This window comes from Odocoileus virginianus, chromosome 9 (assembly GCF_023699985.2).
Source record: "Odocoileus virginianus isolate 20LAN1187 ecotype Illinois chromosome 9, Ovbor_1.2, whole genome shotgun sequence".
NCBI classification, from domain to species: domain Eukaryota; kingdom Metazoa; phylum Chordata; class Mammalia; order Artiodactyla; family Cervidae; genus Odocoileus; species Odocoileus virginianus.
This window is the reverse complement of record NC_069682.1, coordinates 61387247-61403390: the sequence shown is the minus strand read 5'-3', so window position 1 is coordinate 61403390 and position 16144 is coordinate 61387247. Positions and strand designations below refer to the sequence as shown.

Sequence of the window (16144 nt, the reverse complement as noted above, 5' to 3'; positions counted from 1 at the left end):
GGACTAGCTCTCGCGGGAACCAAAACCTATTCCCAAAGCACCTGCATGTCTGACTCCTCAAAATGTGTCGCCTTGATTTTAGCTGGGCAGAGCCTGAGACTGGGTTCAGGGAAGAAGCGAGCGTGCCTGGGGTCACAGCAGGTCAAGGCGTGGAGAGCTGGGCAGGCACCGAGGGCCAGACGCTCCCCACGACTATGAGAGGGAAGCCAAGCCTGGACACCCGGAGCACGCCCTAGGAGGCGCGAGGTCTGGCGTCCATCCCGGCTCTGCCAGTAACCGTGGGCTGGGATCGCCGGTCTTCCCCCGGCTTCAGTTTACGCATCTGTACATTGGGATGATTTGTCTCGCTCCGCCAGGTTCTGGGGGGCGGAGTTCGCGCACGCTCCGCACAGCCGCGAGGGGCGAGGTGCTCGGCGTGTATATGGATGCTGGCTCCCGCGATCTGAGGTCCGCCCGGCCTCTGCCTGGGAGTCCCCAGCCTCGCCGCTCGCGCGACCCCTGCGCGGACGAGGGGAGCTGGGGCGCCTCCGCCGGGGGCGTCGCCCAGGCCTGCAGGGGAGGGGACGGCGGCGGAACAGAGGCGGAGGGAGCCCGGGCCTCGGCAGCCTCGGCCTGCCTGACCCTCGAGGGGGTCGCTGTTGCCTCGCAGATCCCTCCCTCGCTCGCCTCCTGTATCCCTCCCTGCCGCTCCCGCCGCGTCCGCCTTTTGTTCGCGGAGCCGCGCGTCCCCGAGCCGAGGCGGCGGGGCGGGGAGCTGGCGGGGCTGCGCGGGGGGCGGGCCGCGCCGGGCGGAGCCGGGGCCCGGGCCGCAGCCGGACTCGGAGCTCGAGAGAGCGATCGGCGCGCTGGCAGCCGGGGCCCGGGCACGCTCCGGGGGCGCGGCGAGGCCGAGGGGGCGGGCGCCGGGCGGAGCCGGAGCCGGAGCCGGGGTGCCTGGAGGCGATCGGGCCGCTCTCTCCGAGCCCAGAGCAGCGGAGAAACGGTGCGGCGGGGGTCGGGGCCGGAGCGCAGCCCGGGGGCTGAGGTGGGCCGAGAGGAGCCGCGACCCCAGCGGCCGGAGAGGCGCCAGGAGCCTCTCCCGGGGCGCGGAGGCCGGGCAGGCCCGGGCCATGCGCGCCGCTCGTTGAGGCCGAGGGAAACCGCGATGGAGGTGCCGGCGGGGGAGTCCCCGGCTCGGGGCTGCGGCCCCCCGCCTGCTCCCGGCCCGGAAAGGAAGAAGAGCCACCGCGCGCCGTCGCCGGCCCGGCCCAAGGACGTGGCCGGCTGGTCGCTGGCCAAGGGCCGCCGCGGCCCAGGCCCGGGCGCCGCGGCCGCTTGCAGCGCCGCGTCCTCGGCGAGGCCCGACAAGAAGGGGCGTGCGGTGGCGCCCGGGGCGCGGGGCACAGGGACGCGGGTGGCCGGGGTCCGCACCGGGGTCCGCGCCAAGGGCCGTCCGCGCCCGGGGACCGGGCCGCGACCGCCGCCACCGCCGCCCAGCCTCACGGACAGCAGCTCGGAGGTGTCGGACTGCGCGTCGGAGGAGGCGCGCCTGCTGGGCCTGGAGCTGGCGCTGAGCAGCGACGCCGAGTCGGCGGCCGGGGGCCCCGGGGGGGCCCGCTCGGGACAGCCGCCCCAGCCGGCACAGCCGGCACAGCAGCCTCCGCGGCCCCCCGCCTCCCCCGAGGAGCCGTCGGTGGCCGCGTCGTCGGTGGGCAGCAGCCGCCTGCCCCTCAGTGCCTCGCTCGCCTTCTCCGACCTCACCGAGGAGATGCTGGACTGCGGACCCGGCGGCTTCGTGCGAGAGCTGGAGGAGCTGCGCTCGGAGAACGACTATCTCAAGGTGCGGGGTCCAGGTGGGGGAAGGGGAGGCCGCGGGGAGGCGCGGGTGTCCGCCCCACCGGCCGAGGCACTAGCCGGCCCGCTGTCCCACCGCTCGAGCTGGGCAAGGGGCCTAAACCCTCAGGGGCTCCCTCGCGTCCCGCTTCCCATTGTATCTGGGAAACCTTCTCCTAAGAGAGGAACCTGGAGGAGGAGACTGCCCACGGGCCCTGATTTGGGAAGGGGGTCTTGAGTGCTTTGGAGGATGCTTAGATACGGTGCCTGGGATGGGGGTGGGTGCTCCGTGAGGGGCTGGACCTCGGATTCCGGCTCAGAGCCCCCACCCCCAGGCCGCTGGGTGGCCCTCCTTTCTGGGACAGGCACTGGTGTGCAGTTTGCCGGGAAGACATGTGGCCATCTCCGGCCAAGGAGAGGCCTGAACACTAGCCTGAGTCTTCACCCAGGGCTTTCCTGGCTCAGGCCTGTCCCTGCCTGCCTTTCAGGGCGGGTCCCCGTTTGAAAGCATGACATCTGGGAACATCCCCTTGGCTAGAGTCCGACTTCCGCCCAGTCTAACGGTCCTGCAGCCTGGGAGGATGGTGTCCTGGGAGAACCCGTTCACAGCTCCGTAAATCCCAGGGTATTGTCTTCTGCTCAGTTTGGGATAGGCCCCGTATACCCAGCAATCCTATTGGTGCCCCCCAGCAGTGCCCATCTCCTTTCCAGTGAAAAGAGGGAAGCTGGCATCTGAAAGAGGATTTTTCTCTGGGCCTGTAGGGGACCTGAGAGCTTCCCAGGAAAACAGGCTTGACCTTCACCCTTTGGGTGGACATGAGCACCTACTGGGTGCAGGCCAAGCTCTGTCTGCCCACTGAGGCAACTTTAGGGACGGCTCGGCCCTCACACGTCGGTGTTGGCCTGGGAGATTGCCAGATTCCTGGGTTCTCCTGCCACGGGCTGGGCACGGTTTGGAAGAGGCTGAAATGTTACCTGCTCTTATCAGTTGATATCCTGGCACAGTATCCAGAGCATCCCTGGCCAAGAGCCTCTGAGTTCATGGCACTCTGCTAATTTCTGTCTGCCTGGCAACACTTAGCCTTGCACTGTAGCTCTTCAGGCCAAAAGGGTTTCTCTGTCTTTATTTATTTATTTGGTTTCTCTGTCTTTAGAATCTGTGAGGTCTTGCTTAACTGTGTCTCTCCCTCTCCATCTCCCCCAGGATCTGCTGCCCAGCATGTGTTAAGTAACTTCTTGTACAATAGAAGGATAGGGTCTGTCTGAATCAGAATAACCTACCCCTTTAGCCTCTAACCTTTCCCCAGGCCAGGCCTTAGTTTTCTTATCTGTTAATTGGGAGGGTAAGCCTTCCTGAAGCCCCCATTCAATGTGGGCAGTCGGGGGCTCAGTCAGCTCCTGCAGTCTTCACAAGCCAGCTGTGAGAAGACAGTGAAGGGTAGGTGAGAGGAGGGAGATAAGCCAGAGAAGGCCTGGCCCTGCCCAGGTGGTGCCTGACCTGCTCTGAACTCGAACCCTGAGCTCCTCAATCCTGCCTCCTGGCTTCCATCGCTCCCCCTGGCCAGGGAAGATGGGCCATAGAACTTGGCTTCACAGTCTCCCGCACCCACCCCCACCAGCTCCTGTTCATCCCAGGAAGTCACCCGGCAGAGCTCTGGACTCCTGCTGAGCCACCCATGACTGTTAGGATGGAAAATAGTTCCAGAAGGCTGGAGATTGAACCTGAGGCTTCACAGGGGCCAGGGCCTGGCTGGGGACCACCCACTGCCTGTGTCAGGGCTCAGCCTCAGTTTCCCTCATTCATTCAGTGTTTCTGGCTTCACGTGCAGGCCTCAGGCCACTGTTAGATCTGGAGAGTGTTCCTTCCTGGCTGTGTGATCTTGGGGAAGTCCCTTAATGTCTCTGGACCTCAGTCTCCTCGTGGTAAAAAGAGACATCACACATCTTCCAACCTTAGGGGCTAAATGAGTTATGTGCGCAAACACCATGAGAGCGCCTGGCATGGAACGAGCCTCAGAGGAGGGTAATTTCCACCACTGTTATTCTCAAGTGGTACATGACACATTTCCGTGGGCGCTTACCATGTTCTCTGGCAGACTCTGTGGGGAAGGAATAGAGCCTCCTCCCCACCCAAAGCAGTCCTGGCCCCTCATTCATTCATTCGCCAGCTATTTACTTAATGCCTGCTGTGTACCAGGCACTAACATAGATCTGAGGACGAAGTGTCTGTTTTCATGGAGCTGCTGGTCCTCGTGGAGGAGACTGGAATTAGACAGTAGTCATACACTACGTCACACACTGCCTCACACTACGGACTGTGATAAGGGTGGGAGGGACACAGCGTGCTGAGAGCACATGAGGGTGGGACTGGGGGTGCTTAGGGAGGCCGGGATGAGAGGGAGCCAGCTGAATAAGGAGCTGGAGTGAGACCCTTCCAGGTGTAGGAAGAAACTTGTGGAATCCAGGGAACAGTTCCGAGCCTGGAGAGAGGGGGGAGAGGGAGGAGATTGGATGGGAGAGATGAGCAGGACTGGACTGTGAGGTTAATGCTGTGTCCACGTGAATCAGTCCCTGATCTTCTCTCCATCTGCCAGCCTCACAGAGGCAAGGTGAAAACCTAGAGACTGGATGTGGGCCGTAAATGCAGAGGCTATTACAGGAGTTGAGTGCTTTGTTTGGTTTTGTTTTGGGGGGCACGCCGTGCAGCATGCACGATCTTAGTTCCCGGACCCAGGGATCAAAGCCGCATTCCCTGCAGTGAAAGTGCAGAACCTTAACCACTGAATCGGTTGGGAAGTCCCAGAAGGACTTGTTTTGTTCATTCTACAGATGGGTAAACTGGGGCCACAGCAGGGAGGGGACTTGCTCCAGGTCCCAGAGCCAGTTCTCCAGGCAGCCAGGCTCGGAGTCAGAGTACCTGGTACTCTTGACGTGTTTCTTGCCCCTCTGGACCATTTTGCGTCTAAGATGCAGGAACTGAGTTACCAGGAGAGATTCCAGATCCCAGCATGTCCGCGGCAGGCCTGCTGCTGCCTGGCTTGAGTCCCTCCGAGCCCGGTGGGGCCTTGATCAAGCTCACCTCCCAGTTGATGGAAGGCTCTGGGACCTGTTGCCTGGGGAAGGCCTTGCAGATGATGACAGCAGATCTCCTGTGGCCTGAGGCTTGTTCTGGGGCCCCAGGGGGTAAGGTGGAAACCCAGCAGCTCTCTCCCAGTGAGGAGCTGCTACAGAGAAGGGAGTGAGCTTGCTGTCACTTGAGTTATTCAGGGTTATTCAATGCTGGAGTTATTCGCCTGTTAGATAAAGACATGGGGTTTGTGGAAAACAGCTTGTAAACTGAACAAAATGTAGTGGTTGTGATTACTTGAGGAGGATTTAGGAAGAGGTTTATGTGAAGGCTGTAGTTGAAATTGCCTGACCTCAGGGTCCTTCCAGCCAAGGAAGTGTGAAGGTTATTAACTTTAAAAAATTTTTTTAAAGATTTTGAAGTATAGTTGCTTTACAATGTTGTGTTAGTTTCTACTCTACAGCAAAGTGAATCAGCTATATGTATACTTATATCCCCTCTTTTTTCCTTCCAATTTCTCAACGTCCACAGGACACTGAGTAGGGTTCGCTGTGCTCTAATAGTGAGGTTCTCATTAGTTATCTATTTTTACATTATCAATAGTTTATATATGTCAACTCCAATCTCCCAATTCATCCCATCCCCTCCTTTCCCCCTTGGTATCTATGTTCTCTACCTTGAAGGTTATTAACTTTTAAGGGTCCAGGATTCAAAGATGCAGACAGATTGACTGACCTTCAAAATCCTGGTGGTCTGAGGTCTTCCATTTCCCCATCACCACTAACTGTTGCCCATGTACCATTAGGACATGCTGGGAACCACCCAGTGTGGACTGAAGAATCTGAGAGTTGGAACCCAAAGATCTGGCTTTGTGACCTGACTGTCATTTACTGTGTGGCCATAAGTGAGTCACGTGGCCTCTCTGAGCTCTCTTTTTGTTTCATCTGTATAATGAAGATGATGGAACCTGCCTGGGCAACCTCAGAGGACTGTTTACAGGGATCAGGGAGGTGTGAATAGACAAGAAGACTTTTTGCAAGCAGTGAAATCCTGCACCTTTTAGGCAATTAGCATAATTATTAGTCAAAGAACAGAGAGGATGTCTAGGTCTTCATTCTTTTTTTGGGGGGTGCAGCTGTGCTGGGTCTTTGTTGCTATGAAGGCTTTATCTAGTTGCGAGGAGTAAGGGCTACTGTCTAGTTGTGGGGCGTGGGCTTCTCTTGTTGCAGAGCACAGGCTCTAAGGCACAGGCTCAGTGGTTGTGGCGCATGGCCCTAGTTATTCTGAGGCGTGTGGGATTCTCCCGGACCAGGAATCGAACCCGTGTCTTCTGCATTAGCAGGCGGATTCTTTACCACTGAGCCATCAAGGAAGCCCTGAAGTCTTCATTCTTGATAGAGCTGGGAGAAGACAGGAGGGTGGATCCCCTTAGCTTTAAGATGTTAATAAATCAGGAGCTGCTCCAGGGAGGACAGGAAGGTGTGGGTCACATTCCGTACTGTGTGGACTCCATGAAGCAAGCCCTCCCCACCTCCCTGGAGGTTCTACACATAAGAGTTCGTGCATGCATGCTAAGTCGCTTCAGTCATGTCCGATTCTTTGTGACCCTATGGCTCCTCTGTGCATGGGATTCTCCAAGCAAGAATCCTGGAATGGGTTGCCGTGTCCTTCTCCAGGGAATCTTCCCTATCCAGGGATCGAACCCGTGTCTTTTATGTCTCCTGCAGTGGCAAACAGGTTCTTTACCACTAGTGCCACCTGGGAAGTTGGAAGTACAGCCAGTTTTAGATGTCAGCCCAGAAGTGACCAGAGGAAGCATCTAATTCACCTCCAGTTCCCATTGGGTATAGTTGGGCAAATGAAGGCTCCAGCTCACACAGCCAGAATTCCAAACCTGGTTGGTCCAACCCTGGATCCTGTTCTTTTCACAGTCTGAGAGGAACATGAGCTTGTGGTTGCTAACAACCGGTCTAGTGTGGGACATAGGTTGGTGAGAGGAATTCTACTGTGTGCAGTGTCCTAGGCTAAGACTTGTTGGGAGCAAGTAGAGAATAACCTAGGCTGGGGCTGAGGGCCTGGAGCCTGTAGGCAGTGTGTGTGTGGTGGGGGGGAGTGGGGGGCCCACATGCCTGCCTGTGTGTACATGGATATGTACCCTGCATCAATGCAGAGTGAGATTGGGACCAGGGGTCTGAGACTGGAGGAAGTGATGGGGGGTTGGATCCAGCTTTAAGGTTTAGATAATGGTTAGGCTGGAATCCAGAGTGTTGGAATGTTAGAGCCCGCCTGGGGACCCCCAAACCACTGATTACCAGCCTTCTCTGGCTCTTGCGCACAAAAGCTATCAACTATGAGATCATTTCCAGAGTGCCAGGCCCTGAGTTAAGTAAGCGCTTTACTCCTCCCGGCAGTCCTATGTGGAGAGTTCTGATATCAGACCCATTTGACAGAGGAGGAAGCGGAGAGGTTATGTCACCTGCGCAGCTGGTACACTTGGGACCCTCATCAGATAACTCCAGGGAGCCCCCTTCCCCAGTTGTTCTTTCACCCTCTCCCATGCAGGAAGCAGCCCGTGCCTCCAAGTTTCACAGAACAGGATTCTCGCCTGGTTCTGCCAGTTACAAGCTGTGTGAGATTCTCAATCTTTCTGAGTCTCTGTTTCCCCTTCTGGAGAATGGGTGATAAGCATACTGCCCCTTTTCCAAGTGGGGACCCTTTTCCAATTGACGATGTAGATGTGCGTGCGTGCTAAGTCACTTCAGTCGTGTCCGACTCTTTGCGAACCTATGGACTGTAGCCCGCCAGACTCCTCTGTCCATGCGATTCTCCAGGTAAGAATACTGAGTGGTTTGCCATGCCTGCCTCCAGGAGAGCTTCCTGACCCAGGGATCAAACCCACATCTCCCGCTGCTCCTCCATTGCGGGTGGATTCTTTACCGCTGGGCCTCTGCGGAAGCCCGATATACATCTAGCACACAGCAAATGTCAGTGCTTGTCCTGGTTGTCACCTTTCCCTTCCTTGCTTCTTCAGGCATTCATTCATTCATTCATTCATTCATTCATTCATTCAACATATATTTTCCAAGTGCCTCCTGGATACCAGGCCCCGTGCCAGGTGTCTGGGGCAGTAGCCAGCAAGCTGTGAAGCATTTCTGAGCTCCCGGGAGTTGTAGGGGGAAGGGTTTAATCTGCCTGTTACTGGGTAGGGGGAGAGGAGCGGTCATCGGTCAGCAAAGCTCCTGGCTAGTCCCTGTCTTGAGTCGCAGCAGTCTCCGGGGCAGCCGAGAGGTGGCCTGGAAGAAGCAACTCTAGGAACTGGGTCTTTAAGGATCTTCAGCCTGTCATGGGGGGAGGGAGCAGCTCTACGAGATGGAGAATGAGATGGAAAATGTGAGATGGCTGCTGCTGAGGCCTTAGGAGGACCACGAAGCTCCCAGGGCTCCCAGCATTCCTGGCAGAGGGGCTTGGCCTGTGTCCCTGGGCACACTGTCTGCTGCACACACAAACACAGGCACCCATATTCACAGCGCATGCGCAGAGATCCACGCCCACTGACACACGTCTCATGTACCCATTCATGGGCAGGCTTGTGCTCTCTGCTTTTCAGAAGCGCACCTCCGGGCATCTTAGAGAGGAGACCTGCTCAGAGAAGTACACAGACCCTCGCAAGATACACCACGTGTGTCTCCTCACACCCACCGTTACTGGACAGGCACAGCACAGACTCACACCCTCTAGGAGACGGCAGGCTCAGAAACACACCCTCACACACCGCCAGACACGCTTGGCCGCGTCCCAGAGATGGACACACCCTGGAGACAGTCTCAGACATATCGGAAGTACATGTGCGTATGCGGACGCGTGCAAACCCACACAGACTCATTACCCACAGGTGCTGACACCCGCAGACCCACCCCTGCCAGGAGGGCACAGACACTGCCCATCACCCAGACACCTCCACTGCGTCTGCCCCAAAGACTGCAAACAGCAGACCCAGGCTTGCACACCCGGGCTCACAGACACACACAGCCAGGAGACACATGTGAACAAGACATGGAGCCACGACACAGGCAGGGCATGAGCACAGAGCACTCAGATGTCAGGTCTGTAGCATTTGCTAGCAGGAGCCAGAGACCCACAAAGGAGGATACCCAGACATGCACGCGCGCACACACACACACACACACACACACACACACACTGGCTGTGACATTTCAGCCACACAGAAACACAGGAAATCCTGGCCCGTGTCTCCCTGGAGCTCATGTGTACAAACTACTGTTTTCAGCGCCTCCACGAGGCTTCCTTCCACTAGGTTGCTGGAAACAGTGAGGAGTGTGACAGGGGCTTGATTTTGCAACCTCCGGGATCTGGGGGCCCTGGAGCCTGACTGAGACTGAATGGTTTGTAGGCAGATAAAGGGCTGGCAGGTCACATAGGTGGAGAAACTGCATCAAAGGCCCTCAGGCCCTGGACACACGACACTTGGGCCGGGGCCCAGTGAGCCAAGTGGAGCAATTGTCAGGCCTGCCTGTGGGAGAAATAGTGCCCAGGGGCACCTCCCTCCTAATCTCCTTGGAATTTCCTGCTTGCCCTCATCTGCCTCCTCCCTTGCCCCTTTGCTGGGGGCTGTGGAGGACTGTACCATTCCTGTCCCTAATGAGTGACTGTTTCTGCCTGGGAAAAGGAGACTGGGATAGAGGAAGTTATGTGGGCACTCAGAGGAGGGGCCTGGGAGACTTCCTGGAGGAGGAGGCATTAAAGTTGAGGAGTTAGCTTTGAATGATTGCCTCTGTGTCCAGCTGCTGGGACCGTGCCTGGCACATCCTAGCGATTCAATAAATATTTGTTGCATGATTGAATGAAAGGCAGTGATCAGGGTCTGCAGGTGGGCTGCAGGCAGACTATGGGCTTAAAATAGAAGAGTTGGGGGGAGTGGTGGGCGGGGGCAGTGGTGTGGGGAAGGGGAGCTGGGCCTGCGGGGAAGGGCACTGTGCTGAGCTGAGCTGAGGCACTGTGAATACCTTGCTGGTAGGGGCTGTGCTGACCCAGAGCAGGGCCAGGCACTGCCTCCTTTCCATGTGTTTTCAGCACAGGGCACAAGGCCCAGGGGCCTCAGCAGGGAGGTGGAGAAACTCCGCTTGGGGGATCAGGTCTGGACCAAACCTTGCTTCGTTGCCTCTTCCCTGTCCATGAACCCCATGTTCAAGGCCTCTCTTCCAGCCTCAGTCTTCCTGTCTGTAAAATGGGAACTTAGGGGGTCCAGTGATTAATAATCTGCCTTCCAGTGCAAGGGGATGCAGGTTTGATCCCTGGTCAGGGAACTAAGATCCCACATGCTGTGGGGCAACTGAGCCTACACAGTCTAGAGTCTATGCTCTCTATTAAGAGAAACTCCCAGTTTGCAATGAATACCCACTGTAGCAAACAACAACAAAGGGAACTTAACTCCTTTCTTTCTTTCAGAGCACTTGGGAGGATTAATAGTCAGGTATACAAGCACATTCGGCACCATCCTGGGCACAGGAGAAGGGAGGGAGCCCCACTTGTGTAGTCTCTGGGTCAGAAAGAGTTCCTCAGGGGAGGAGCTTGGCTAAGTTCTAAGCAGAGGCCTGACCAGCAGCCAAGGTTACAGCTAAGATCATTCCCCTGGGTGCCCCACAGGCATGACCTCATATGCAGTCACATTCTCTTCCTTCTGGCAGCAGGAGGAACTGGGAACTGGGGTGGGGAAAGAGCCAGAGACTTGGGTGTTCTGGGCCGGGCTGGCCCTGGCTGTCACTGAGGAGCCCCACAGGTCAGTGGATGGTGCTGGCCTCTCTGAGGAATGGTGGGGAGTCGGAGAAGGTGGGAGCAACAAGCCAGCCTTTCCCCTTTCTTTGGGGTCCAAGGTGGTAGAGAGCACTGTGGTCTGGAACCAAGCTCACTTGAACTTGAAGCCTTGTTCTGCCTTTTCTTCTGTGAGCTTTGCCTTTACAAGCCTCAGTCTTTTCATCTGTACAATGGGTGGGCATGCTGATGGTGCTTGCCCCGTAGTGTTGCCGTGAAGATTAAATACAAGAAAGCATGTATGTGAGGATTATCCGGGGCCTGTAAGGGCTCAACAGCTCTGCACCCTCATCACTCGTTATCACTAGGCTTGGATCTGACTTCCTGTGAGCCCTGGGTCTTTTTTTTTTTTTTAATATTTATTTATTTATTTCACTATGTTGGGTCTTAGTTGCTACACACAGGATCTTTATTGTGGCATGTGGAATCTTTAGTTGCAGCCTGTGGGATCTAGTTCCCTGACCAGGGATCGAACCCAGACCCCCTGCATTGGGAGTGTGGAGTCTTTGGCCCTGGACCCCTGGGGAAGTCCCAAGCCCTGGGTCCTTGACAATACGGGTTGTGCCTGGCTCTGGGTGTGGGTCTTGGCGTGGAGCAGGGGCCTGGGATGTGTGTGTGCAGCTGAAGTGCATTGTGGGTATCCCCAAACACATCTCTCCCTGTGCCACCCACCCTTTACCCTCCTGCCCCAAGTCAGGCCAGTGCTGTAGGCTCTCACCCGGATATACCTCTTTGCTGATGGAGGGCCACCTTTGGGGATCCCACTTTCTAGAAGTGGGGTGAAGAATCTCCCATTGCCTGTGCCTCAAAGAGAATCTCAGACTCCAAAGAGTTCGGGGTCCTATAGCCAGGCTGGACCAGCTGTCTTTACCGTGGTTTTGCCCCAGATCCACATGAGTTCTTCCGGGTCAGGTGCCTCAAGCTCTCCCCTCCACATCCCTCCTGAGCCCTGCCCAAGCGCCTGGGTGGCCTGTGTGTTCCTACCTTTCTCAGCCTCACCTCACCCCCGCTCCACCGGAGTCCTGAGCGCTCTGTGCACCCCAAGCCTCTGTCCCTGTCTTCTCTCTGCCACGGGGCCTTTGTACTGCAGTTCCTTCCGCCTCCCTTGGTGTCCTCCTCCACCTTCTTGTGTTCAGCTCCAGGCCAGGCTCCTGAGTTAGACACCTAGGCGCTTCTTGTAGGCTCCTTTGGGGCATTTGCCTCTAAGTAATTACATTATTAACTAGATAATCACAGGTTTCATCCCCCCTTCCCACGCTCTGCAGGAGGACAGAGATCTTACCCTGGTGGGACTTAACCCCTTCCTTTCACATTGGTGTCTGTAAACTGAAGCTCAGAGAGGTTTAGGGGCTTGCCAAAGGTCACACAGTCTGTAAGTGGCAAGAGGCAGAAGGACTGGGGTCCCTGGTGCTCTTTGTAGGATGCTAGGCAGGGGGAATGGTGCTGGCAAAGGCTGGGAGGTGTGCGATGCAGGGGTGTGCCAGTGCCTCAGGCCACACCTCCTGGAGCCTCAGGCCACACCTCCTGGAGCCACTCCCTTGACTCTCCAACCTCGCCTTCCCTCCCTGTACACCTCTGAGCGCTGTGCTATCCCTGCTCAGAGATGTGGCTGCAGCCCAGAGGCTGTTTGGGGGATGATTTTTTGTGTGTGTGTGTGGGGATGATTTTGAATTTTTTAAAAATTATATTTATTTATCATTTATTTTGGCTGCCCGTGTCTCCGTTTTGGCACACAGGATCTTCAATCTTCGTTGAGGCCTGTGGGATCTAGTTCCTGGACCCGGGGTCTAACCTGGGCTCCCTGCATTGGGAGCGCTGAGTCTTAGCCACTGGACCACCCGGGAAGCCTCTGGGGGATGTTTTAAATACATTCAGATCCAAATGCTACCTTCCTTCCTGTCAACAGAGAAAGGACTGGAGGGACACTGTTGGGTGTCCCCGCTCTGAGCGCCCCCTAACCCGGAGGCATCAGGGCCTGCAGAGGTCTCGTTGCTTTGGCTAGTGAGGCCTGGAATGGGACAGCGACAAGTCAGGCCTGGCCTTGGAGGTCAGTGGTTTCCGGGCATCTCCTCCCTCCTCAACGTGCCCCCTGCCCATGCATGCATATGCGGACACATACACAGCTCCCACCAGAGAGTGTCTGTGGTCTCATGCATAGAGCTGTGCCACATCTGAGAGGCTCACACCTGATTGCCTTTGGAGCCTTCTTCTTCTTCCTGAGCCTCTGTTTGCTTATCTGTAAAATGGGTGTCTATAAAATAGCACTTGCCTGAAAGGGACTGTCATTGAGGAAATGGACCTTCATTCAGTGCTCAGCCTGGAGTCTGGCACAGGGTAAGCCCTTGTAAATATTAGCTCTTATTATTGTCACTACTGTCTCATCGGAGATACTGTCTAGTCTAGTTTACAAGAGCTCAAATTGGACTCGAAACAGCCATGCCATCTGACGTGTGACCTTGAGGTGGCCTTTCTGACCTCAGCCCCTCACCAGTCAGCGGGGATGGCTTGGGATACAGCGAGATAATGTGTGCCACCTCGCCCATGTCGAGCGCTCAGGAAGCTCTGTGCCTGTGGTCATTTGTTGCTGGTGGAGAGGCAAGCCCAGGACTCTGTCTTCCGTCATGACCCTGGGGTCCCTAAGACCAGGCAGCCTCCGTGCCGGGGGAGGGGGCATTGTGTGGCATGGCCATGCCTGCCTGGCGTCCAGGCCCTCCTTCTCCAGGACCTTTGACCCTGACTCCACTACAGCTAGAGCCCAGCCTCCCCACAGTGAGGCTAAGCTGGGAAACGGGAGCGCAGAGTCCCTCCCAGCTTGCTCTGGACAGTCTAGGGGATGGTGGGGCTGTCCTAGGCCCCCTCTAGACCTCAGAGCCCCTGCCTGTGAAGGGATGATGGCGTCTCTGCCCTCCCCCCCCCCAGCTACTGCTCCCGCAGTTCTTGGCTTTTGAGCTGGAAAGGAAGTGGAGCCGCATAGCCTCTGCCCTCCTTGGGGTCCAAGTGCGATGATCTCATCTGGAGCCTTGACAGACCCTGGAGGACGGGCAGAAGGGACAGCAGATGGCTGCCCTGGCCTCTCGGGGGGGCTGGCATGCCGCCCTCGTGGCCACTGCTGGCCCACCCTGCAGGTCAGCCCTTCCAGGCGGGGGTGAGTGGCCCGGCCAGAGCCAGGGTGGCAGATGGGCAAGCAGCCTGGGCTTTGGCCTGAGGGAGGGACCGTGGTGGCTAGGGTGGTGTAGAGAAGGCCGGCCAGGCGGGGGCTCCCAGGCCTCTGTGGAGTGGTAGCCATCCCGCAGAGCGAAGCTTCTGGATCCCTCAGTTCAGCTGTCATTCTTGCTGGGTCTGTTGCCCATTGATGGGTTGGGTCCCTAGAACCTGGGAAGGAAGTGATAAATTTGGGTAAGGTTTGAAATTGAGTGAGGCTTCCCTGTGACTCAGACGGTAAAGAATCCACCTGCAATGCAGGAGACCCGGGTTCAATCCCTGAATTGGGAAGATCCCCTGGAGAAAAGAAGGGCAACCCACTCCAGTATTCTTGCCTGGAGAATTCCATGGACAAAGGAGCCTGGTGGGCTACAGTCCATGGGGTCACAAAGAGTCAGACATAACTGAGTGACTCACGCTTTCACTTTTCTCTGAAGCTGAGCAGGGGTGTAGTCGGGCTGGGACATGTGTTACGTTCCATGAAAGAAAAACAGGGTTGAGATGGACGCGATGGGCCTAGATGGGCCTGGGGGGCTTCTCTGAGGAGGTGGCCTTTAAGTGGACGCTTCAAGCAGGAACGGGCAGCCGGTAATGGGAGATGCAGGGGAGGGGAATCCAGGCAGAGGCTTAGAGGTGGGACAGGCGAGGTATCTTCTGGCTTCTGGAAAAAGACCTGAGTGGCTGATGAGAGGAGTTGGGGAAGATGAAGGCGGACAGGTTAGCAGGATCAAGCTTCTCTTTTGCTCTCAGGCCTGGTGATTTACATACAGTAAAATGAGCTTTGACAAGTGTATGGAGCTCTGTAACCACCACCATAATCATTCCATTCTCCACTGGCTCGACGGCTCAGAATCCACCTGCGATGCAGGAGACGTGGGTTCAGTCCCTGAGTCAGAAGAGCCCCTGGAGAAGGAAATGGCAACCCACTCCAGTATTCTTGCCTGGGGGAAATCCCATGGACAGAGGAGCCTGGCGGGCCACAGTTCACAACGAGTCGGACACGACTAAAGCAGCTGAGCCACACCAGCTCTTGCACCCCCCACCCCGGCCGACATTCCCCCTTGGTGGTCAGGGCCTCCCTCCTCCAGGCCCTGGCAACCGCTGATCTGTTTCCTGTCCCTATAATCTTGCTTGTTCCAGAATATCATGGAAATGGCTTCATACAGTCCATAGCCAACTGAGTCTGACTTCCTCCACTTAGCATAATGCCTTTGGGCTTCACCCATGTGGTTGTGGGTATCAGCAGTTCCTTCCTCTTTATTGCTGAGTAGTTATTATATGGATGTACCACCATTTAGCTATTCACCAGTTGAGGGACATTGGGGCTGTTTCCAGAGTTTGATGATTGTTGAAGGATTTCACATAGGAGAATCAACAGTTAAAAAAAAATCACTCCATGTACTAAGTGGAGAACAGATTAGTGGGGAGTAGACCGGCCATCATGGGGACTAAATCCAGTGATTTGGTGATGAATCTGGCTCACTGTGTGTGTGTGCTCAGTCATGTCTGACTCTTTACGACCCCACCTGACTCCCCTGTCCTTGGAATTTTCCAGGCAAGAATACTGAAATGGGTTGCCATTTACTACTCTAGGGGATCCTCCCAACCCAAGGATTAAACCCCCATCTCCTGCATCCCCTGTATTGACAGGTGGATTCTTTACCCACCTAGGAAGCCCGTAGGTACTCAATAATTCTTCATATAAAATGGCTGTGCCCTGCAGTAGCCTGGGAGTCTTCTTGGTGGAGGTGGCATTTGAGGTGGAGGGATGAGGAGATGGGAGACAGATACAGAGAGGAAGGAGGCCCAGGCAGTGCAGAGTCCCCATGGGAGCTGGGTGGGCTGGGACCCCAGCTTCCTGCTCCTGCCCCAGCCTTGGTATCCCAGGGTTTCTAGAATGTGGTCTGCAGGGCCCAGCTCAGGATTCCCTGGGGATGCTGGGTGAACAAGCACCTGCTGGGGCCCACCCTAGCTCCATGCGGGCTGATGCTCTGGGGTAGGAGTTAGCCAGGGGACCTCAGCTCTGGAATAGTCTCTTCTGTGTTGGCTATTAAGAGGCTACCCCCTCATGTGTTCAGGAACCTCTTGTCCCCCTGGTTCCTCCTGTCCCTTCTGGGCCAACTGGGAGCTGTTGCTGGGGGCTCTCCCGCCCTTTGCTTCTTGCTGTGTTTCTTTAAGGGGCTTCCTGTTTGGTCCCTTGCACCTCCAACCCCGTGGGTTGGGAGACCTTCTCAC

General features: G+C 56.5%; 1 protein-coding gene across 2 annotated transcripts in view; it reads left to right on the top strand.

The window, feature by feature from the left end:
• Positions 1 to 393: 393 nt before the first annotated feature.
• Positions 394 to 16144, top strand: part of MTCL2 (microtubule crosslinking factor 2) — a 74737-nt gene continuing 58986 nt past the window's right edge. Inside the window, exon 1 of one of the 2 annotated variants that reach the window (XM_070472592.1) lies at positions 394 to 1819. In XM_070472592.1, coding sequence (XP_070328693.1) covers positions 422 to 1819 — 1398 coding nt within the window. In that variant the 5' untranslated portion in view covers positions 394 to 421. The remainder of the gene's footprint in view (positions 1820 to 16144) is intronic. The other variant, XM_070472593.1, reaches the window with a different exon arrangement.